At 44.0% G+C, this 24,466-nt stretch overlaps 1 protein-coding gene across 1 annotated transcript in view; it reads left to right on the forward strand.

The window, feature by feature from the left end:
• The first annotated feature begins 1,394 nt into the window (after window positions 1–1,394).
• The window catches only part of ANAPC1 (anaphase promoting complex subunit 1), a 72,777-nt gene continuing 49,705 nt past the window's right edge, over window positions 1,395–24,466 (forward strand). The window contains exons 1-10 of the mRNA XM_065400993.1: window positions 1,395–1,453; window positions 4,393–4,629; window positions 7,818–7,979; window positions 8,171–8,222; window positions 9,330–9,433; window positions 10,690–10,772; window positions 15,297–15,370; window positions 18,549–18,694; window positions 19,671–19,891; window positions 22,399–22,608. Of these exons, the coding sequence (XP_065257065.1) occupies window positions 4,417–4,629; window positions 7,818–7,979; window positions 8,171–8,222; window positions 9,330–9,433; window positions 10,690–10,772; window positions 15,297–15,370; window positions 18,549–18,694; window positions 19,671–19,891; window positions 22,399–22,608 (1,265 nt within the window). The 5' untranslated portion in view covers window positions 1,395–1,453; window positions 4,393–4,416. The remainder of the gene's footprint in view (window positions 1,454–4,392; window positions 4,630–7,817; window positions 7,980–8,170; window positions 8,223–9,329; window positions 9,434–10,689; window positions 10,773–15,296; window positions 15,371–18,548; window positions 18,695–19,670; window positions 19,892–22,398; window positions 22,609–24,466) is intronic.

The raw sequence follows: 24,466 nt of genomic DNA on the forward strand, positions 1-24,466 counted from the left end.
CTGTGGTTCTTCAGAGCCTCCTGCTTTCAATTAAAAAAGAAGTGAGTGTCTCAGTATTCCTGACCGCAAGGGTTAAAAAATCATGAGATTTAAAAACAACAACAACAACAACAAAACTTTGGATTCCTTTTATTTGCCTCCTGTTGTCAACCATGAGGGCAAGAAACTTCTGTATTTATTTTCAAATGACAGATGAGTTTCTCTATAATCACAGAACTCCAGGGGCTGGGGCTTTAAGAAAACCACAAAACATGATGAGACTCCCAATAAAATGGAGAGTTGGCAGCACTGGCGCTAGCTATTATGGCTCCAGAAAAAACCTGGAAAATGTGACCCAAGGGTAACGGATGCGAATTTGGAGAGAGCCTGAGAGGACAGCTCTCGGTGTGAACTGCCCTGTACATTGTAATGAAGTGAGGATACTCTAAATGTCAGCATAATGAATTATTTCACTGCCCATTAAAACACAGTAAGAAGGAGAGTAAGTGTCTGGACACTTACTGTGAGTGTCTGATCGTTTTGGGTAACCCTTTCACAACACCTGGTGGGTTAGAGCATGTGTGTGATAGATTTCATTTTTCTGAGGATGGGGAATCAGCTTTCAAAAACTGGGGAAACACTGGTTTAAAGACCAAGTGAAAGCTAGGGAAATCTTACTAAAGGAGTGCAAGCCCCATCTGTGAGAATCCTGCCAAGACAGTCTGGGGGCATGACTGTGGTGCACCGTGCCAAATTTTCTCTGCTCCAGAAGCCTGATCTGCAGTAAAGTAGATATGGCCAGTGGGGTTGGTGGTGGTGGCGGTGTTCCTTCTGCTTTGGGACATCTCCAGATACTGCTTCAGCAACTCCCACATAATCCCTGCGTAGCTGCTGGTGGAGGTGCAGACCCAGGTTCCTTTGTGTCCTGCAGTTCCCCACCTCCCATCCAGGTCTCCCATCCTTTACAGCATGCGTCACTTCTCCTAGCCCTATACCCCATCAGGGGCAGGCAAGCTCCAGCCCCCGCCAGCTCCCTGCTGCCATGGTGACCCCACCAGAATTCTAACCCCTGGCGTCTACCAGGTCCCTGCTGCCATGGTGACAGCAGAATCCCCGCTCCCATGGTGACCCCACCAGAATTCTAACCCTCTGCCAGGTCCCTGCTGCCATGGTGACAGCAGGATCCCCGCTGCCATGGTGACACCAAAGGATTCTACACCCCGCCAGTTCCTTGCTGCCATGATGACAGTAGCATCCCCGCTGCCATGGTAACAGCACCAGCTCAGTTCTACCCCCGCCCCGCGCCGTGAGACAGGCAGTCCGTTCGAGCGCCGCGGGGGGTGATGGGAGTTCCAAAATGGCCGCGCCCGTGTGAGGAGTTGCTGGGAGTCGCGCTGCCGGAGACACCCGGGGAAGAGCCACAGGAGCCGGACTCGCCGCCGACCGACCGACCGACCTTTCCCGTGTCACGCAGGTTCGTGCCCCCCTCCCCCCGCCAGGACCTCCCAGCCAGACGGGGCAGACACACACCGACCCCCCATGGAGAGAGCCCGTGCCCGGCGTGTGCTCCCCCCCCGCCCGCCCCGAGAGAGCCCGTGCCCGGCGTGTGCCCCCCCCCGCCCGCCCCGAGAGAGCCCGTGCCCGGCGTGTGCCCCCCCCGCCCGCCCCGAGAGAGCCCGTGCCCGGCGTGTGCCCCCCCCCGCCCCGAGAGAGCCCGTGCCCGGCGTGTGCCCCCCCCCCCCGAGAGAGCCCGTGCCCGGCGTGTGCTCCCCCCACATAGAGAGTACATTTCCCACCCCCCCCCACAGAGAGTACATCCCCCCAATCCCCTGCACAGCATCCATCTCCCACCCCCACACAAAGTACATCTCCCCCATCCCTCCCACACTCACACAGTACATCCCCTTCACTGTCTGCTTCCCCTCTCTCTATATATATACTGTGTGTGTGTATATATATATATATACATACACACACACATATATATATATATATATATATATATATATATATATATATATATATAATCAGAAGTCAGGAATTGATAATTGATAAGGGAAGTAAAGGGATACAAGGAGAACTCTACGGCCAGCAGTGTTAAGGACAATAAAAAAGGGTTTTTAAAATACATTAGCGACAAGAAGAATTCTGACAATGGTATTGGTCTATTATTGAATGAAAATGGTAGAATTATCAATAATAATGTGTAAAAGGCAGAAGTGGGGGAAAAAAACAGATTCTATTTTTCACTCTTTTTTTCCACTAGTATCTTAGGACGATGTTACACAGAACCTACTAAAGTTAGGCATTTTGAAATCTGCAGGTCCAGGTAACTTGCTTCCAATAATTTAAAAAGAGATGGCTGAGGAACTCGCTGAACCATTAATGTTGATTTTTCAATAAGTTTTGGAGCACTAGGGAATTTCCAGAGCTCTTAAAGAGACCTAATGCTGTGCCAGTTTTTAAAAAATGTAAACAGATTGAGCCACGTAATTATAGTCCTGTCAGCTTTACATCGGTCCTGGGCAAGGTAACGGAGCAGCTGATACGGGACTCAATTAATATAGGATTAAAGGAGGGTAATTAATGCACATCAACGGGGGATTTGGAAAGCAGATTCTGTCAACATCCAATCTTGACTTTAAAATGGTCATTGATGGAGAATCCACTACAGTCTATTGGTAAACTGTTCCAATGGTTAATTAGTCATAGTTAAGAATTTGTGCCTTATTTCCAGTCTGAATTTGTCTAGCTTCAACTTCCAGCCATTGGATCATGTTATTACTTTTTGTGCTGGACTGAAGAGCCCATTGTTAAACATTTGTTCTCCATGTAGTTACTTATAGACGGTAATCAAGTTGCCTCTTAACAGTCGCTTTAAGCTAATTAGATAGAGCTCTTTGAGTCTAATCACTATAAGGCATGTTTACTAATCCTTTAATCATTCTTGTGGTTGTTTTCTGAACCCTGTCCGATTTATCTACACCCTCCTTGAACTGTGGCCACCGGAATGGGATACAGCAGTGATTCTCAACATATTTACTTTTGTGGGCTGTATACGCAGCTCTCTGTGTGTTATGTGGGCCGCATCCACACAATATATATAGTACCTGTATGGTCCTGAAGATATCTCATGGGCTGCGCTCTGTGCTGATTGTGCCGCGGGTTGAGAACCACTGGGATACAGTATTCCAGTAGTGGTCACACCTGTTCCAAATTATGAGGTGTAATAACCTCTCTGCTCCTACATGAGATTCCCCTGTTCATGCATCCAACTATTACATTAGGACTTTTGGCCATAGCATCATATAGGGAGCTTATGTTCAGCTGATTACCCTCCACAACACCTAAATCTTTTTCAGAGTCACTGCTCCCCAGGATAGAGTCCCCCATCCTGTAGTTAAGCCTTGTTCCTATGTGCTAGTTCTCAATGAGAATTAGTCATCTAAATCAAGTTTGAAATTATTATAACAAGTCACTTTGACTTGCATGTGCATGGGCCAAAGAGTGTTGTCACAATATTTGAAAAACACTACGTTCTCCAAAGCCTCATAACTAGTGCAGGTGTGAGAAATATAATGAAAAAAGATCTTTGAAAAAAAGGTAGGCGCCAAAAATCCTCTCTTATGATGGAAATTACAGTCTAGCTTTAATTATTGAGTCATTACTGTGACTCAGTCATTACTGAAGCTCAAAAAAAAATTAGGTCAATGAATGTTTCTATGTTAGAATGGTTTCTCTCCTCTAACTTTACCTACCTGACACCTTTTAAAATACCTACACTTAGCAAAACGTAAGTTCATTGGGTAGGAATTTGCAGAAGCCTTCCGATACTGCAGTGATAGGGGTCTTAATACTTAGGGCTTGTCTTCACTTAAAATGCAGCAGCACTTGAGTGAAGACACTACCTATGCCTACCCCTCAGCGTAGGTACTCCACCTCCCCAAGAGGTAGGTGGTAGCTTTCTCCTGTTGACCTAGCACTGTCTACACCGGGGGTTGGTTGGTTAACTGTTCGTCAGGGGTGTGGATTTGTCACATCCTGAGCGACATAGTTCTACCAGCCTAATTTCCTAGTGTAGACAGAAAGGTAGCTAGCACTAGAATGAAAATCAGCTGAAATAATCTTAATTGTTTTCCTTCTCTTGTCCTCACCCCTTAATATTAGTAGACTGAGTTTTGGCATTACAAAGGAGATGCAAGTTAAAATAGAAATAACTGAAAACATTACCTATTAGAATTACACACTACCAGCAATAAAAGACTTTGAACCATTATTTTTATTTATTTGTTTTTAATGAAAATGAAGTTTTATATAGAAAAGTTTGATTGCAATATGTAATAAAGGTAAGTTGCATGCTTTACAGATTAGACATAACCATTGAGACAGCCCGGTGTTCTGTTTTTGCTTCAGAAATAATGTTGATATTTGGAACCCATGTCGAACAACTATGAAGAGAGGGTAACGATGATAGCAGCAGGGGATTTGCAGGAGTTTGTTCCTTTTGGCCGTGACCACTGCAAGCACCACCCTAATGCCCTGAATCTTCAACTTCGGCAGCTGCAGCCAGCCTCTGAGTTATGGTCCTCTGATGGAGCAGCTGGCTTGGTGGGATCCCTTCAGGAGGTTACAATCCATGAAAAACAGAAGGTAAAATTGTGTGTTCTGATTCAGCGTTTATTTTAGTCATTAAACCAAACACTTGAATATTAGAAAAAGAGCTGCAGTGAAATATCTTCAGTAAACCATGTGCACAATATGTCCTGAAATGAGGCAATGCTAGACTTATGCAATCCTCTGCAAGAGAAAAATGGAATAGTGGATTGTATTCTTCAAGCAGTTTATGAATTAAAAAGAGAGAGAGCGACCACACTTTAATGCTCCATTTCCCATTCTGTGGGTATAAAAAAGTATTGACATTTTGACTTGCTATTATATGCCCTACGTCAGCAAAATGCTTAAATGCCTGCCTAACTATAAGCATGTGTGTAGTCCCATTGCAGTATTGCCAGCCTCAAGAGATCAAGAATCGTGAGTCAGACCCCCAAAATTATGGATTGGCCAAAAAAACAATTAAAAAAACAAACAAACAAAACCCCTCACTGCCACATCTGCCCATCCCCTACCTAGAAATTAATTCTGCTCCTCAACCTCCAAATCAATTCTGTCCCCCAGTCTCCATCTCGGTTCAGTCCCTCCTTCAGTCCCCTAGGTTCACGTTCACTCCTCGCGAGGCTCCTCACCCAGGCCTGGGAGGTGCTGCACTGGGGTCCCTGTTCAGCCTTTCAGGCTGGGGGGGAGCATCTTTAGGGGCTCTTCACCCCACCCTACCCCTAGGCCGGGTGTTGCAGGGAGGAGCAGAGGAGCCTTCCTTGTTGCTCACAGGAGACAGAGCTGCATGAGCTGCTGGACTTTTTCTGCTCCCTCATGCCCTCCTCTGAAAATGGCTTCAGGTTGCTGGGGAGAGAGAGCTCTTCAATCAGCAGCTCTGGTGATTCTGCTGCAGGATGTGGGGAAGGCAGCCAATCAGAGGGGTGTCCCCCCCCCCCCTCCCAGATAAGGCTCTAAGCCTCTAATTCACATGAGGACTGGAGCTTCTCACATCATTGCCAGACTGGTTCCAGCCCCAGCTCAAATCCTGTCACAGCAAAAAAAACCCACCATGAGTTGGCCAAACTGCCATTGACTTCTATGAGCTAGCTTCCACAAACTAGCTGTTGTAATAACTACACCTGCACTGTGAGTGGAAGCATTAAAGGGAAATCTGTACACACAAAGTGTACCACTTTAGCTGTGCTAGTATAGGCCATCTCCTTGCTAAATATATGTTGAGATGGATGAACTTTTTAAAATTAGATTTTTGCAGTTTAAAGAAAGCAAAGCTTTTGCCAGTGAAAAGCTGGCGAGATATTGCCTGGGTTCTGAAGAGAAGCATTGTAATGATTTTTTAAAAACTCTTGGCGGTCTGTAATGAACCAGCCAAGACAAATTTCCAGAACAGATCCAGAAAGTACAGGAGAATGTGTAATGTCTATTCCGATGAATAGAGATGTACATGCATGTGTCTGTATACATCAGGGTAACAATATACCCCTGGTAGATTGACTACTTAGGTTTAAGGTTGAAAGGGCTCTCAGTACTCTTTAACCTCAGAAACAGTGGCATAACTGTGTGTTGTTTTTCTTGTTGGGGGAAACACTGTGAGGTTGTTGTAAAACAATAACAGCCACAGAGCAATTGTGGGACTGGAACTTGTCATCAGTCTCTACAGATAAGTCAAAGAGCAAATGAGCATGGAGTGAAGGCTACCCTCTCATTCGTAGGTTGCTTTCTCCAGGACTGGATTGAGATGAGCTGGAAAGGGAAGTCTGTGCTACAGTTGTTCATGATGCATGTACTTGGGGAATAAACAGAAAATTGTAGCTTGTGGGGCTATCCGTCCGACACCTTTTAGATTGTGTGGGAACAAACTTTTGTAAAATCTAAGGCCAGCAGAAATGTTTCCTTGATTTTTTTTTTTTTCAAATTTCAGTGGAAAAACAGTAGTTTTTAAATAAACATCCCCTGTATTGTTTGCAAGCCAAACTCTACACAAATGAGAAGAACCTGAACACAAACCTGATTTTTGTCCAAGCTGAGAAATGCAAAAACTAACCAGTATAAATAGTGAAAAAACAAATAGACTGAATCATCCAAGGTATTATAGTAGTATTAGGTAAAGAAATTAAGTAACAATTTTAAAGTTATCACTTTGAATATCTAGGCCTAGACTTTTTATCTAACAACTGTGCATGTATGTATCGGTCCATGACCTATGTGCATACCTGTCTGAAAACTTGAAGCTTGGTTTATTTTTAAAATAAGTGAATCTAGGAACTGGAAGAGGCCCTGTAGCCTAGCCCCAAATGTTTGCTTTTTTCCTCCACTTACTTAAACTCCAATTTTTTTGACTACCATAAGAAAAGATTCTTGGGAGCCAGTAGAATGCATAATTGGTTTCAGCTTCCTTATGCAGTAGAACTCCTATTTTAGGAACTAATTGGGAATTGAGTTTCTAAAATTGAACATCTCAAAATTACAGTAGGTGTGGTGCATAAGTTGCAGTATGGTGCACTGCATTTCTTTCTTCTTGTCCTTCAAACCACTGCAAAGCAATTTCCAGTGCACTGAAGGCACCAGGATGTGAAGGGATGCCAACTTCTTCTTCATCAACATCACTTTCATTATGTGATTTCTCCCCTACCCCCCATACACACACACATCAGGAAAAATTGTTTGTGTGACAGGTCTGTGATATGATTGAGGTTCTACTGTGATCAGGATTCAGGCAAATGCACTGAGGATTGCAGACTTCCCTCCTGCTTACTTTATTTAAAAAAAAAAAAAAAAAAAAAAAAAAAAGGCCATACAAAGACAGCCCAAGCACACCATGAACAAAGCAGGAAAATCAAGTGGGTTTCCTGACACAAGGCAGCAGAAGGTTCCTGAGGTGTCTTCCTGGTTGGATTATCTGTTGGTGCGGAGCAAGGATAGTAGACACAGCACTTCCTGATAAGCAAAAGGTTGTCTGTGTTCTCCGTCTGGCACGCTATATATGATCTTGTATCCAATTGTGAGTTCAGATTTTTCTGTGCGTTTGGAATATTTTTTTTAAAACAGGGAAAACTAGAAGTTGAAACAAAAATCCAGTCTGCTCTGCAATGTCACCCCAGATCTTGATTTGATTAATTTATAAAACATCTTTAAAGTTATGCCACCCTTTCAGATCACACTAGCTGTGAGTCTATCAGCCTACCATTGAGAGGAAGTTGACTTTTTTTAATTCTCTTGGTTTTCAGGAAAGTTGGCTTTTAAGGAGAGGTGTTAGTGATGTTGGGGAAGAAGTGGAATATGATGAAGAACTGTATGTGGCTGGCAATATGGTCATTTGGAGCAGAGGAAGTAAAAGCCAAGCATCTGCTGTTTATAAGGCTTTCACTGTTGACAGCCCTGTTCTGCAGGTATGAACTCTGAAATTATAGCAGTTGAATGGCTGCATATTAGCTAATCAATACTAGTTAACTGAAACGTGGCTTAAAACCTGTCTTGGAGCCGGGAGACATTCTGTTACAAAATAAAATTAAAAAAGAGAATTTCGTATTAATACCAGCTTGTCTTTCATAAGTAACTGCATATTATTTTTGGTTTTTAGGCTTTATGGTGTGATTTCACTGTACCACAGGAAAAATCTGAGAAAGTCAACAGTAAGTTTCATTCATATTTTACTTTACTGCCAAACTACTATTTTATCTGAGTTTAATTTTCTTGACTTGGGAAGTGGTGTAGTAATTGAGATGGGATATATGGGCCAAAGGTGTTAACATAACCTAGTCACTGTCCAGCACTTAACAGTGGTAAACAAGGTCTGAGACTTGATATGAAGACTTCAGGCTGCTTGACACCACGGCAAACACACCTTTAAAATCCTTTTATTAAAGATACAGAAAAGAGGGAAAAACAGTTAAAGCATTTGAAATGTAAAGCATTAAGAAAGGCTTTCATTGTACCGACGTCCCTTGTTCCCTTTGGCTGTAGACAGGTTTTAGAAGGAAAAGCCCCCTTGTCTGACGGTCTCTTAGATGGTATCAGAGATGGTTATAACTGTCATCCCAATTAGCATTTGGGATTCAGCTGGAGCTGGTAGAAGTGACAATGTCATCTGGGTCCCTCTCTCTCTGGCCCATTCTGGTCAGGTGACCACTCAGGATCAGGGAGATGAAGGCCTGGGGTCCCAGAAAATGGTAGGGGGTGACAGCTATGATGGTGTACCTCGCTCCAGTAGCCTCTATCTGTTCTTTCTGTCCTTCTTTTCGTTTTCATTTTCGTTTTTTGTTTTTTTCATACTTTCCCCACAAAATTTCTTTCACTTGAGGACCCAAAAGGGAGTGATGGGTGGAATAGCCCATCCTCATTATTTTGTTCACCAATTAAACCTAATATCCGACATAGCAATTTTGACTCATTAACGTCTGGCTCCACATCTCCTGTTTTTAAAAAGCATAATTTTAACACAGTCCTTGAATCGTATTAACTTGGCCTTTCTGTTTAGACTAATTCAGTTATTCTGTCTCTCTTCTTACTTTTTCCCCATCGACATTTATTGTTATAGGTTATTGTAATGTCTTATGAACTTTTACATACTTTTTACAGTTACATTCACAATTTGGGTAAATTTGTAGGCCCAGTTGTCACAACAGAAACTAGCCAACCATTTTAGAATTGCACAGCTAATAACAAAAGTCCCTACTTTGTGTACAGAGAAACTTGATGGCAGAACTAAAAATTATTTTTGTGTTCTTACCTAATTTCAGATGGTGATGAAGTAATAGAAAAATGTATCTGCATATTGCAGAGCTCCTGCATAAATGTTCATAGCATAGAAGGAAAGGATTACATTGCTTCCTTACCTTTTCAGGTAGGTGTGTGTGTGTGTGTGTGTGTGTGTGTATGTATATATATATATATATATATAAAAACACTCTAATTTATTTTAATCTGCATGTTGTTGTAGTTGTTGTTCCTCGTTTGTCTTTTGGTGTGGATGGTGCTTGAAACGTAGCTATAATCTAGTAATCCTTGGTGTGAATTTTTAATAATTGTACTAACAAGTGAGGGTGTGACAAAGCAGAAGTGGGTATGGCTTAGTGCAGGGATTGGCAACCTTTGGCACACGGCTCGCCAGGTTAAGCACCCTGGCAGGCTGGGCTGGTTTGTTTACCTGCCACGTCCGCAGGTTCGGCCCATCGCGGCTCCTACTGGCCGCGGTTCCCCGCTCCAGGCCAATGGGGGCTGCGGGCCTGGAGTGGCGAACCACGGCCAGCGGGAGCCGCGATCGGCCGAACCTGCCAATGCGGCAGGTAAACAAACCGGCCCGGCCCACCAGGGTGCTTACCCTCGCGAGCCGTGTGCCAAAGGTTGCCGATCCCTGGCTTAGTGGATCGGGTGTTGGATTGAGACTTGGAAGACTTTGTTCTATTCCGTGTTCTAACCTGAAAAATAAAGAAGAGCCAGAGATTCTGAAGCCCACTATGAACATTGTTATTGCCAGTTTATTTTACATGGAAGATATTTGGATACTACAATTCATAGATTCTAGAACTGGAAGGGACCTCAAGAGGTCATCGAGTCCAGTCCCCTGCCCTCATGGCAGGACCAAATACTGTCTAGACCATTCCTGATAGACATTTATCTAACCTACTCATAAATATCTCCAGAGATGGAGATTCCACAACCTCCCTAGGCAATTTATTCCAGTGTTTAACCACCCTGACAGTTAGGAAATTTTTCCGAATGTCCAACCTAAATGATGGGTCACAGTACAAAACCTTTAGATAGATAGATGCCGAAACTTTCATATAGGTCAGAAAACATGGCTTCTTTTTGCATATTTCTCTTGAAAAGCTGTCAGTCTAACACTAATTTAATGACCTATTCTCTTGTTCTTGGTATGTTTTCACATTTGTATATTGGTTGTGTTCAGAAATAGGATGTGGTAAAGCACAGATACGTTGTCATCCTATTTTCAGAAGGTGTTTTGTGTTACAGATATAACATTGCATTCTGCCCTAAACAATGGTTAAATGTTTTGGTTTTACTGTAACTGGATGCTCAAGTGCAGGAGCATTTTAAATATGAGCCATTCAGTTTTTTAAAGATTTCTGTCTTTCGTAGGTAGCGAATGTCTGGCCAACAAAATATGGCTTGTTGTTTGAACGCAGCAGCACTTCACATGAAGTCCCTCTGAGTCCACCCAGGTATGTAGTGAGAGTGGTTACTGAGTGTCTTTGTTGTGTTGTGGAATAAGTTGTCTAATTTAAAGCAGTGAGATGAAATTTTAACTGTCCTTTTAGTACAAGTGTCGTGCGCTACCAAAGTGATGATGAAACGCATCAGGACATTGGGACGTGTTGAGTTATGTTCCCATTCCATGCAAAAGTAAGACTTAGAATGTAAACGTGGAAAGAGTAAAGACATTCTCGGTTACAATGCCCACATTGGTCTGAACACTGCCATCAAGCTCCTTTGCACATGTCAAACACAGTATTAGACTTTCAGCTTCTGGAGGCAGTGTCCGTCCTGCATGATTCTCTTACACAAGCTGGAGGCTCTGCTCTGCTCTTGATCCCCTGGTGCAAGACCCTCCTTGGTGACATGTCAGTGTGGGCTCTGTTGTGAAATTAAAGCCTGTGTTGTAATGCACATACCCACAAGGGAAGAGTTGAGGTGTATTTGGCAATGGGAAGGTGTCTGTGGCCTGTGTGTGGAGAAAGAACAGCTAGCGGGAACGTAGGGTTATTGTGGTTTTGTTAAGGTAAGGTCGAGCACTTCTTGTCTCTTTATATTTAAATCTCCACTTTAATTGTGCATTAAAAATGTTAGTGTATAAAGTAGGTGTTAAAAATTGTTAATGGATTATTTCATCCACTTTGTGTCTGCAAAGAAAACTCCCACCGAGAACTTGCTGCATGGCTTGGTCCGGTGGCTAGGGCTGCACTGCTACGTACCTGGCTTGGGGGGCGGGGGAATAAAAATGTTGATAAAGCTGTTTTGTACAACTCCAATCACTATAGCACTGCTAAGCAAATGCAGGTGGAGGTGTCGGGGCTGTCTTGGGTTACATCTACATTTACAGTGATGTGCAGGGTGCAGACAATGGGCGCGCAGCTAGCATGGGTATAAATAGCATGTAGACGGTAGGGCACTGCTTAGACGAGTAGAGTACAGACATGCCAGAGCCACAGGGTATATACCCTGTGTGGCTCTCTGCACACCCAAGCAGTGCCTCCCGTGTCTACACAGCGATTTTTAGCACTCTAGTGACCTGCTGCCTCCCCCGTCAGGAGCCTTACACTGTACTGCCAGGTGTAGCTGCACACGGCCCTTCACTGCAGCGTGTAGCGACGTGTATCCTACATGCCATGGGATGTGTCAGCACAGTCTTACATGTATCTATCTTGGATACATACATGTAAACTGGATACATCTCCCTGACAACTCTCCATTCAAGTTGTGCACCGTTTCGGGACTCTCACCACTACTTAGGCCTCTGCACCCGATTTATTAGGACATTTGGCAGTACAGGAGGTGGGGTTTAAGCATCTGAAAGGGGTCAGGGCTTTTGGGGAGTTGGTCAGACAGGCTTGGAAGCTGGGTGGAATATCAAGAATTTGAAGGGAGAGGCTTGTAGAGGCTGGGGATGATGCTGAGGCCTGACAAAGGTCAGAGCCTCTTTTCGCATAGCTTCAGGGGGAGGCAGAGTAATATTCTACCAGACCTTATTACTACGGGGTTCTGTGATCTTTTGCCCTGGGACTGGGGTCACAGTAATGATGGTGGGTTGGGAAATTCAGTCAGGGATAGACAAAGAAAGAGCGGCTGGCTCCTTCCCTAATTCCAAGACACTGGGGATCAGCTTGAGAACCCCTTCTCTGACCTCGGTGTGTGCTTTCCTTCATCAACACAGCCAGGGTGGATTAGGATTCTGCCCCTAATCAATAGGTGTAAAGCAGGGTGGATAATTATCAGAGTTTTTTTTAAAAAAATGGATTTTTAAATTTTAATTAAATACATTTTTCTTTTTAAAAATAAACCTATTTCAAATTAAGTTTTAAATTGACACCCTGTGTTAAGGCCTAAACTTACTACAGTCTATTACTGTCACTTACATTCAATTAAAAGTCCATATTCAAGTACTGTAGTGCATGTTTGCTGCTGAAGTTTAAAAGGAAGTCAAACCACTGAACTGGTGGAAGTCACTGGCTAAGAACCTAGAACCAGAGTTTGTTGAAGTGCTAAACCGCTTTTGACAGTAGTTGCCTCTGCAGGTGCAGAGAAAATATTTTCTTCATTTCCCTTTGTTCAACTAGTTCATTCAAAGTTGAGAAACCAATTAGGAGTTTAAAAAAAACCATGGAAGCTTGTTTTCCTTTTCCCATCTCTGAATAAAAATGAGAGAATGAGATCGCCCGGTTCTAAAATCTTGAAAAACATGGTGACCAGAACAATCAATTCAATTCACTAACTACAGGTAATACTACTTTTGTTTAAAGAACCAGTTAGTTTTAAATGCAAAACGTGTTTGGATGGTAAAAAAACAAGTTGGTATCCAGCACTTTTAGGGTAGGTTTATTTAACAAAAATAATTGTAAAATGCAATTTTTGTGTCATTTGAATTAAGCTGCATTTGGAGGGAAATTTGAATTCAATTAAAATCATGAATAAAAAAATTAATTTTCTTGTAAATAAGCGTGATGGGGGGGCACTCATCTCAAGTGCCTCCTAATGGCTAGGTGTGGTACTGCGATCTTTCCCACTCCTATATGTCCCTTGTAGGTTGCTGATTTCACTAGGCAGGTCTTCAGTGGCTCAGCCCTCTGGCCAAGTCACACAGTCAAATGGATGAACCCCTTCTGGGGTAACAGAGGTCCAACAAGGACTCTTGGTGTGCCCTTGTTAGAGTCTTCAGCCTCGTCTCTGGGCCCTTTAAATCCTGCTCTTCACGTAGGCTTTCCGACAGAGCTGTGTCCTCTTCCCAGTGGCCGGTGGGGTAACCTGGGCCTGCCCATTGCTTCAGGTCCAAACCCAGGGACCCTATAAATACCATACACATACTGCTGCCTTTAATTAGTTGCTGCTATTCCCTGGGCCTTCTCCCATGTAGCCCTCTTCTCTTCCCCCCTTACCGCGGGGCAGAACTTCTCAGATCCTCTTCCTCCTCACTGGATGTGAGTGCCACCTAGTTCTCTCTTCAGCTCCTCTGACCAGCAAGGAGCACCCTTCCTCGCTCCTCTAGTCCCAGCCAGGAACTGACCTGTTCAGGCCCAGCAGCTCCTTTTATTGAATTGTACCCACCTTCGCTGCTCCTTTTGTGGGGTGGAGTGGGGTGAGGTGTGGTAGTACCATGGGGCCTCCAGCAGGGGGCCTTGCAGGGCCATGTGCACCCTGTCACAATAAGAAACATGTTGTTCACCATTTCCCCACATAATAAAAAAAGTAAAAATTAAGACTCTGAATAAATGTATGTTAAGCTATATAATTGCTTAAATAAATGCGTATCTTCCTGCTTAGCAAAAAATACCAAACGTCTTGTAAAGGCTATAATTATAGTTGCCAATCAACATATTTTAGTGATTACCAGTCAATGAGAATTAACCTTTTCTTTAGGAAAAATAAGTTCAAATGCAAAGCAGGATTAAAATAAATTATTTAAATCAGTGTTTCCTGCACGCCAGTTTAAATCATGATTGACATTGATGATTTAAGTTGGTACACGCTGGCATAAAGCCAGGATGCGGCGTTGGTTGGATTTAGGGAGTGGCTTGCGTAGCTGCCTTGGAGCTATGTGCATCCGTCCCAGGGTATGTGGTTCTTATTTTTAACCATGCTGAGATGCCATAGTGAGAAGTGTGCTCTAAATAGCTAGGGAGTGACCCAGCATTTAGCAGTCTGCATTTCGAAAGTTTTAAATTAAGAACTTCCACTTTTTTCAGACTTGTGAAAGTCGGGTGTTCTCCATAAGGACTACATGTCTAATCCAGTTTGAACATACAAAAAACGGAGCTGCTTTTTGGTTACTGGCTGTCAAAGTCCATAAGAACAGAAAAACGGTTTCTCTAATCCTATTGATGTTTTTCAGAAAACTTCTCCGGTGGCATGTGCTAAGTGTAAGAGGAGTCTTTCAGGTGAAAAAGCTCAAAAATAGAGTTTAGAACTTCACTTTTGAGCATGCACACCAGCACTTGGAACCTAGTCCTACCTTACACTGTGGAGTAAAAAGGCAGTTGTACACAAAATGTTTCAGCTTTCAAATGAGATTTCCAACTGACATTCATGTTAGTGGTGGTCAGTTGAGATCGCTTGGCTCTTCAGTCTTTGTGTTTTGCCACGTTTTTATCTGGTAACTCCATGTCTGTCTAAATTTCCCTGGCAATTTCAGTTGGATTCCTCATTTCCTATTTTGAACTGTTAAGCATTGCTCTGTGCTGTTAAATAGCTGCATCCTTTCAGTGGTGGGTGAAGTGTTCCAAGTTTATATAGTAATATCAGGGTAAGTTTTCTCAGCTGCTCCGAGATAAAGTGTACTAGAGAAACAAAGCTTGGGTTTTTTTTTATTGATGTGTTAGATGAACCATTCAAACTGTACTTAATGGAACATATATGTCACTTGTTTATTTTTGAGGAGTTGACTGTTAAAATTGCAGTGGGTGTTTGTGATCCATCTGTTAGATTTTACAGCTTAACGCTTGATTTTTAAATATATTTTTCCATTTCCTTTCCAGAGAACCTTTGCCCACTATGTTCAGTATGCTACATCCTTTAGATGAGATAACACCTCTTGTCTGTAAGTCTGGAGGTAGGTTGTCTTTTTAATAAAAAAAAGAAAATCCATAAATAGAAATGAGTGATTCAGCAGCAATATTCTTGAATACAGCATTGAAAGTTTACCTTCTCCGTCTTATAGTCTATATATTACAATCTAATGAATTTTCAAATATCTCTTTTAAGAATTTAGAAATGGATTATTTTAGCTGCTTATCTGTTAGGATTTCATGTATGCAGTGTTGTAGCCATATTCATTAAATTATTTTATATGAAGTTCATTAAATTAGGATTTCATGTCACTTAGGACTTGTCAATATGAATACTTAGTTCGTGGCAAGCTGTGGTGTAAATCTATAATGCACTCGTCTGCCACATGCTGACTGTCCGCATGGACCCTGCTGCTGTGCAGTGAAAGATTCCATGTGTGCATTGGTGTAGATTTACAACCTGGCTTGCTGCACAGCGTGCATATGTGTAGATGAGCGGCTCTCACCCTTTCTAGACAACTGTCCCCCTTCCAGGAGTCTGATCTGTCTTGCGTATCCCCAAGTTTCACCTCACTTAAAAACTACTTGCTTACAAAATCAGGCATAAAAATACAAAAGTGTCATCGCACACTATAACTGAAAATGGCTTACTTTCTCATTTTTAGCATATAATTATAAAATAAATCAATTGGAATATAAATATGGTACTTAGATTTCAGTGTATAGTATATAAAGCAGTATAAAAAAGTCAGTGTCTGTATGAAATTTTAGTTTTTACTGACTTTGCTAGTGCTTTTTATGTAGCCTGTTGTAAAACTATCTAGATAAGTTGATGTACCCCCAGGGGTCTGTGTACCCCCAGGGGTCTGTGTACCCCCAGGGGTAGACAAACCCTGTAATTGGTATTGTAGCTTTAGGATATTTAAGGTATCTAAAAAGACCTCTTTGAATGGCTGGCCACCGAGGAGGGATTCTACAAAGGAAAGAGAGAGTGGCTATCTTGCTTGGTTACATTTGAAACCTTGCTGTCATTGAGCTGTGGTGATTGACCCACATGTTACTGGGTCTGGAGTCATGATATTCACATTGCAGCTGACTCCCCACACTAACTACAGCCTTCTTGAAATTATAGCAGAGTTGTAGCTATAGTTAAGATTGAGCGTTGCTTGCTGTTCAAAGGTTGATTATTCGAAGTGCTCTAAAAGCCACATGCTTACTTGGATTGCCTTGAAATCTGCAAGTCCTCTTGGGGGTGTGGAGTGGGGTTAGTGGTCTAAATTTGGGGTGATTTGAGCACCCGTGGGGCCATCTTAATGACTGGAGTTCCCTGGGCACAGTGCAAATTGGGGCCTCCACCATATTACGGTAGGAAATAACTAGGAATTCTTGCCTTAAAAAACACAACATAGTGGTAATAGAAAAAGTTTTACATGTATTCGGCTGCTTTAAAAACATCACTGTCTGGATTTGTGGGCAGCAAAGTCATGAATGACATCTGAAAATTCAGTTTCCTGAAACACACGGGATTCAATATGTGTCAAAGACTAGATAATCTTATTTTTAAACACCTCACTGCTGGGGCTCCCTGTCTGCAGGGGGCCCTGGGCAGGTGCCCAGTTTGTTCATGCTTTAGACGTCCCTGAGCAGCCGTGCACTGAGAGTTTGGGCCTACCCTGGGCAGCTTTCCAGGAATGTGTGTCGTGCGTGTTCCTTGCTTTGCCTGCGTTCTGCAGAGGCTCCCTTTGGAAGTTTTGCCCTCCAACCAAAATTTCTGGTTTAAATGTGATATTTTAAAGTGCTCTAAAATCCACATGCAGACTTTGATTATACACTAGCGGTATTATTATTAAGGAAATCAGCATTAATTAAATAGCGGGAAGATGGAAGACTCTAGTAAGCGGTTAGGATGATGTATTCATCCTGAACAATGGAACTGAGGGTGATCAAAAGCAAGCAAATCATAGGGCCACTTGGTCAAGGGATGCCTTATATGAGCTGCTCTTAATGTTTCCAGAGACTCATCAGTTTTTTTGGTGCAGAGCTAGAGAATATAGGGTGTTGTAGCAGTGAGGAGAAATATGGGCGTGTGTGTGTGTGTTGGAGTGGAGTAAAAGGGGAATTAGGGGATGGAAGAGTGAATGAGTAAAGAGAGAGGGGTGTGGGGTTGCAGCAAGGGGAGGGGGGCATGGATTGTTGGTAGGGAGGGGAAAGCGGTTGGGGGGGTCAGGCCAGGAGGGGGTTGTGAGAGTGGGGGGTGTGGGAGGTTGGTGGTAGGGAGAATGGGGAGAAATGTGGGGCAGGGAGTGCCTGTCATCCCAACATTCAACTCCCATTTGAAGTTGCAGCCCCATCCTATTCCCTCTCCTCTATTCCAGGCTGGACAGTGGGGGAGTAGGAGGAGATGCCTCCCATTCACTTGGTAACAGCTAGGGGGCAGAGCGAGCTGTGCCCCACACAAAGGGAGGGGGGCAGGGAAGGGATGGGCCAGTAGCGAAACCCCAGCACTGGGGAGGGCCATGCAGATATAGTGATGTGCTTTTCAGCTGAAGATCTCAAAGCACTCTACAAAGGAAGTCAGCATCATTATCCGTGTTTTACAGAAGGGGAAACTGAGGAAGAGAGAGGGGACATGTCCAAGGTCACATAGCTGGGAATAGATGGATAGATTCCAAGGCCAGAAGGGACCATTGTCCTCATCTGGTCTGACCTGTATCGCCCAGGCCAGAGACCTGCCTCAGAGCAATTGCTAGAGGAGAGCTTTTAGAACAACATCCAGTCTGGATTTTAAAATGGTCAGTGTTGGAGAATGCACCACGGCCCGCGGTAAAGCTCTTCCAATGGCTAATTGTTACACTTACAAATGTGTGCCTTATTTCCAATCTAAATTTGTCTAGCTTCAACTTCCAGCCTTTGGATTATGTTAGAACCCAGGTCTCCTGAGGCCCAGGCCAATGCCTTAGCCATTAGGTAATGCTGCCTCTTATTTACACTACTTTGAAATGCCTTGGGTACAACAAACTGTGGCCTTTTCCCTCGGGTCTGAATGCTTAGCTATATACTCTTAACTGCCAAACACTCCCAGCGAGGGACTCTATATGGGAAGAACCAAAGTTGCAACAGAAATGGGACATGAAATGGTAGCTTTGTGTAATTAATAACACTATTACAGAAACTGTCCTTCTGATTTAGATGGGGTTAACCTGAGCGCTACTTCTCTAGCAGGTGTGTTTGGCTCGGCTAGAGTACAGTATGTTGCTGATTACACACTGCGCATTGTGTTCCTCAATGAGGAGCCTTCCATTGTGATGACCTATGACACCGTTCAGAGTTTGCATGCTGTCTGGGCCCTTCGTAGAGTAAAACCAGAGGTAAGAAAAAATTGCTGACTTAAAGATGGAAGGTGTGTGTGTGTGTGAGTGTGTGTGTGTGTGAACTCATAATATTTACAATCCAGTCCATATAATGGATAGCGTTAGATCAAAACAATGGAACTTCCGAGGAGCAGTTCCTCTTTCAGTTATCTCTCCATTCCAGATTTAAGGATGCCGGGTTTCCCAAGCACTCGTTGATGTTTAAATGCCTTAAGCAATGGTGGCTGTTTCTGGGGGTGAGTGGGGTGTCTGGGTGGGCATAGATATACCTGCCACATAAATGATGGGTGAGAAACGACGTTTGTCATCATGCCCCTTTGGCTGTAGTCCTGGCAATCTGCTGACGAAAGATCTGCCAAATCTCAAAGCAACAAACAACTGGCTGCCATTAAGAGCCAGGTGGAAAACTTGTGGGAAAGAGACAAACAATAGATGAAGGGAGTCAGGGAGAGCTGACCGCCACCCTTCCTTCCTTCACCCCCACTTCCTTCTCTTCAGGCCACGGGCAGGAGTCCCAGGGGGTTACCCCATGGCTCTTCTGTTCCTTCCAGTGTGGGTCTAGTGGCCCTGTTGTACTCCTGCCTTCTTTTCTTCACTTTTTTGAAAAGCCAACATAGGGAGAATCTACCTAGCCCTGCTGCTTGCTGTCTTCCTCCCCCTGCTCCATGCAGGAGTCCTAGGGGAAAAGCAGACGCTCTCCCCACCATTCTGTGGGGCTACTGCATGAGAGCCACCTCACTTAGGGCTTGACTGAAATGTCTGTGTCCCTGGAGAATGATAGTATCTTCAGAATCTGCTACAGCATTACTAACTAGACCCCAGGGTTGAGAAGTCTAGCAGCAAATGAGTCTGTGTGACCTCTAACTTGAGTTGTGTTGGTGAAGTAAACAGCTGGTCAGTGACCCCAGGGCACTCGGGCTGCTATGAACCACTCATGTTCCTTATGACGTACAGCTTCTTTTGTCTCTTCCAGGAGCAGAGCACAGTCCTAAAGTTCTCTGAGCAGGTGGGGACGCCGCAACATGTGGCCACCAGCAGCTCTTTGACCGCCCACCTCAGGAGTCTCTCGAAAGGAGACTCACCCATGGCTTCCCCTTTCCAGAATTATTCCTCTCTTCACAGCCAGAGTAGGTCGGTGTCGTCGCCCAGCATGCACTCCCGCTCGCCTTCCATATCCAACATGGCGGCTCTTAGGTGGGTGCTAAATGGATTGTGTGTTAACTAGTCGCGTAAAAGATGAGCACATCTGATGCAGGGTTAGCAATAGACTCTATACAACATCTAAAACGGTACCTATCTATCTAACTTACTTGGCCTCCATTATCATAGTGTCCTAGAGCCTCTCAGTCTTCAATGTATTTTTTCTCAGTGTCCTTGTGAGATAGGGCAATGCTGTTATCTCCATGTTATAGCTGGGGGACTGGGGCAGAGAGAGACCAAGTGACTTGTCCCAGGTCAGAAAGATAATCTGTGGTGTAGCTGGGAACAGAGTGCAGGTCTCCTGAGTCCCAGTGCCACTGGGCTATCCACCCTCTCACCTGCGCTGCCTCGGCGCGTGTATTGACATTCATAGGCAGGGCAGTACTGAGGCATGGGAGACAGTCTTCTCGACTCCTGAACACTCCTTTTTCTGTTGATTTTTACAGCTGATCATTGCAATGGTGCCTGATTAACTCAGTGAGAAAGCTGGCTACATCACTGGGCTGTAGACAGAGCGAAGTGGCAGCCTGGCAGCTCTTCCAGTCAAAGTTCAGATGTCCACTGCTTTCGCCTCATGTTCTGCCAATTGTCAAGAATTATAAAATAAGACTTGACATGTTTTTATCTTTATCACTGGGATAAAATTGTCCCAAATTGTCAGCCATTGCAAATAAAGGTTCTGGCTTCAAGGGATAATTAAATGACTGGGTTTACTTTATGGAACAAGCTGAAAGGATGTTAAGTGTGAATTGACAATACTGAGCCATGTAAGAAACATGAATGTATCTATTTTGGGTAGTTTCTGGCATCAGTATGTGTTGTCCCTTGCCTTCTGCAGTATGCTGCGTAGGCCTCTGGTATTTGTGATGTCACGCGCTAGAATATCTCCAGTTAACAGGGAGGGTTTCACAAAGGATAAAAACAAATTTCAAAATTAGGAAAGTTAGAATTTTATTCTCTGGGTAGCGTCTCCCTCAGCCAGATTACTGGTGATATTTGCATATAAATACGGTATATTTTTGCTCTTCTCACCTTTAAAAGGGTGACCAGAGAGCAGCCCACCCTATTTAAAAAAAAACAAGCAAAAAAACTCCTCTTGATGTTGGACTGCTGGCCAGCCCTCAGGCTCAGCCTGTGCTCTGAGTCAAGCTGGGTTCTTTCCATGATGTGCATCATCCCCAGGAATAAGTGTTCTGCAGACCAAATGTGGTCCTTCCTTACGATCCCCTTGCCTTCAATGGGCTACACAGGTGTAACTGATTGGCATTGAGTAAACAACTCTGGGTTGCAAATTGGAATCAAATGCAACTCATTCTTAGTTGTGTTGGCTCTACAGGATTTTCAGGAGGAAAAAGCAGCAAAGCCATATTTTTTTTGTCCCTAAGTCAGCAGACCTGACACATGTAGATAGCTGGATATGAAGGTGCCATTTAAACATAGTTGCTTTTTTAGAGTAGAACTGCACTGTAAAAGTGTAGACCCCATCTACAATCGCAACCTTCTCCTTTAGTGCAAATACCTGTGAACACAAAGCTTCCCCGCTGGCCTCCACTCTGAGATCCAGCAGCTGCAGTTCAGCTTGGCACCTTTGCTGAAGGTAATCCAAGGCTGTGGAATTTGCTTCCCCAATATCACTGGTCCATTTCTCTCTCTCTTTTTCGGTAACTGCCTCAACTTTTTTCATATGTTTTTATCTTGCCCATCAGTGGTTCCCATCTCTAACTTCCCTGCAGTCTCTTTTTTAACCCTCTTCACGTGGTTGATCTCCTTCCCTTCCCCTTAATCAGTTGTATTCATATTGAGTTTCTGCTGACTTCTTAAAACTAGTTGTATTGTGTTTAAATATCTCGCACAGCGTCCTGTGGGCCTTGGTAGGGATAGTGAGGTATTTTAGAAACATAGAATGATGCACCTTAGGTCATTCCGTCCTCTCCATGCCCACCAATGGCCTTCAGCAGGCCATTGTGGCATCTTTCTAGAGGCATCTTTCTAGAGTGGAAGCTCAGCATCCTCTGTGCACTTTACTTTCTTGTTACCCACTTTCCTATGTCTCCCTCGGGAAGCCCGAGAGAGCTTTATTTCCTTCAAGAATCAGCCACTTGCACTTTAGATAAGACCTGCGCATGGAGGCAGGGCTCTCCACTTGCAGCACAGCTCAAGACCGAGCTTTTAGCGTAAACACAGAACTGCCCTTAAAATCGGTAATATTTTGTACTGGGCAGGCTGGGGATAGGTTTTCACAAACCTGATTGCGCATTACGGAGTGTTTTCTATTTCCCCCCTCCTTTTCAAGCCTCTGCCAGAAGTATTTAGCAAACTATTTGGAGGGTTGGTGTGTTCCTGTGAGCAAATGGGCTGGTATTGAATTAGCAACTGAGAAAATTCAGTGCTAGTGTGTGAGTTCCCTGGCTCCCCTTGTGGAAAAGGATTCTGCTGCACACACCTGAGCTTGCCTGACTTTACGATCTGTTTTCAGTAATGGCCCTTGTCTTGCTTTGCAGCCGTTCTCACTCTCCTGCCTTAGGGGTGCAATCTTTCTCAGGAGTGCAGAGATTCAACTTCTCCAGTAACACCCAGTCGCCACGGCGGCACAGTGTGAGCCATTCTCCAAACAGTGCTTCCAGCGACTCCTTCCTTGCTCCAGAAACTGAGCCAATTGTTCCAGAGCTGTGCATAGACCATCTGTGGACAGAGACCATCATGACCATGAGGTTTGGAAGCTTATATTTGGGTTTAACTAGACCTGCGTTTCCACTGACAAAGACTAAAGTGAAATTGTCCTCAGTCCAAACTTTTTGCAAGCTGTTGCCTCTTAAAGCAGGTGTGTGTGTACGACTGAGTACACCGTAGTGCTTCATGATGAAGGATTGTTTAGTATTGTTAGGTAACATTTTCAAAAGTGCCTAAGTCCCTCTGTCAAAAACTACTTAGGAGACTAAGACTCAGTGAAAGTCAGGCTCCCAAAGTACGTCTACACTGCAATTAAAAACCCGGGGCTTGCCCGTGTCAGCTGACTCAGCCTGAGTCCCGTGAGCCGAAGGGGCTGTTTAATTGCGGTGTAGACATTTGGGCTCGGGCAGTGTCTACGCCACAGCTAAATAGCCCCTTAGCCCGAGCCCTGCACGCCAGAGTCAGCTGACACCGGCCAGCCATAGGTGTGTAACTGCAAGTATAGACATACCCCAAGTGTCCAGCTCGCTTTTGAAAATGGGACTTGGGCACTTTTAAATGTTAACCTCTGTGTCCTGTAGCCTTCTAAACTGGATTGTTGTCACATCGGATCTCATGAGCTAAGCGGGGTTGTCTGATTGCTACTTTGATGTGAGACCTTCAAGTACCAGCGTGTTGCAGAAGGGCTGTGGGTGGTTCAGTAGGTATCACCCTTCCCAGGAGGTCAGTGTTTGAACCAATGCATTGGCATGGGATATGGGGCACTCTGGTTTTGAAGATGCTGTCTTTTTGATGAGCTATCAAACTGTATCTTCCCCATCTGAAGACATTAAAGATCCCATGCCTCTTTTAAACAAATTATCGTATTAACCACAATGTCGTAGCCAAACTCCTATTTGGGTAATTACATTCTGCCTATCTAAATCCTTCTTCCTGTTGCAAGAGGATGAAATATCCTTCACTTTTCTCCCAAGCAGTTGTGTGCTGTTAAATAGCCGCTGCATTCCATCCCAATGATGAGTAAATTCCTCTGTGCATGGGAGTGGCACAGTAGATCTTGAGTATATGGTAATAGGGGTAGTGGAATGTCAGTTTCTACAGATACTGTTGGCTAGGATTCTTACTCTCGAGTCTCGGCTCCATCCGATGTGTTCGATGGAATGTCTCGAGCTTAGTTTTTTGGTCCTTAAAGGTAATAGGAGTTGTATAATGCAAATGCTCCTGGATGGGTCATCAGCCAAAGGGATTGAACCTGGAACCGAAAAGCATGAGCCTCTGCTGTCTTTCAGCTCTGAGTCAGATCCGTTAGCTCAAAAGCTGTAGCTGGCTTATTGATCACTATCTGATCCAGCCGCTAGACTGGGGACAGAGAACCAAGCTGTGTAAATGTGAGTTACACTTCCGGCTGGGAAGCTCATCCCAAGTGCCCAAGATGTGCTGCAGCTGAAATCTCTCTATGCGCCACCACTGGAAACAGGACACCCTGGCTGGGTTATCAGCAGTAGAACAGGAGCTCTGGATCTGAAGACATGACTGTCTCCTGCCTGGGAAAACAGAGACCTGCTTTCAAATCCCTGCTGCTCGCAACCCATCCAAAAGAGTTCTGTTACAATTGGGTTGAATGCGAGCCAGCCCTTCCTATTGGCAGTAATGCCTCAGTGATAAATTGACGTCATTTTGTTAGTACCTGGCCATAATTGTAAGTCTCTTGGCACCATCTGATTATTTTGCTGTCTCTGGTGTTTACAGCGCCTCTCAGTATCATCTGTGGATGTAATTAGCATGCTCTTTTTCTCCTAGATCATTAGTGAAGATGCTAAATAAAGAAAGAAAGAAATAAACAAAATAGCTAAAATCACAGGAGTATCACGAGCGGTGTTCAGTGCTGCTGCCGTTGTG

Source organism: Emys orbicularis, chromosome 3 (assembly GCF_028017835.1).
Source record: "Emys orbicularis isolate rEmyOrb1 chromosome 3, rEmyOrb1.hap1, whole genome shotgun sequence".
NCBI lineage: Eukaryota > Metazoa > Chordata > Testudines > Emydidae > Emys > Emys orbicularis.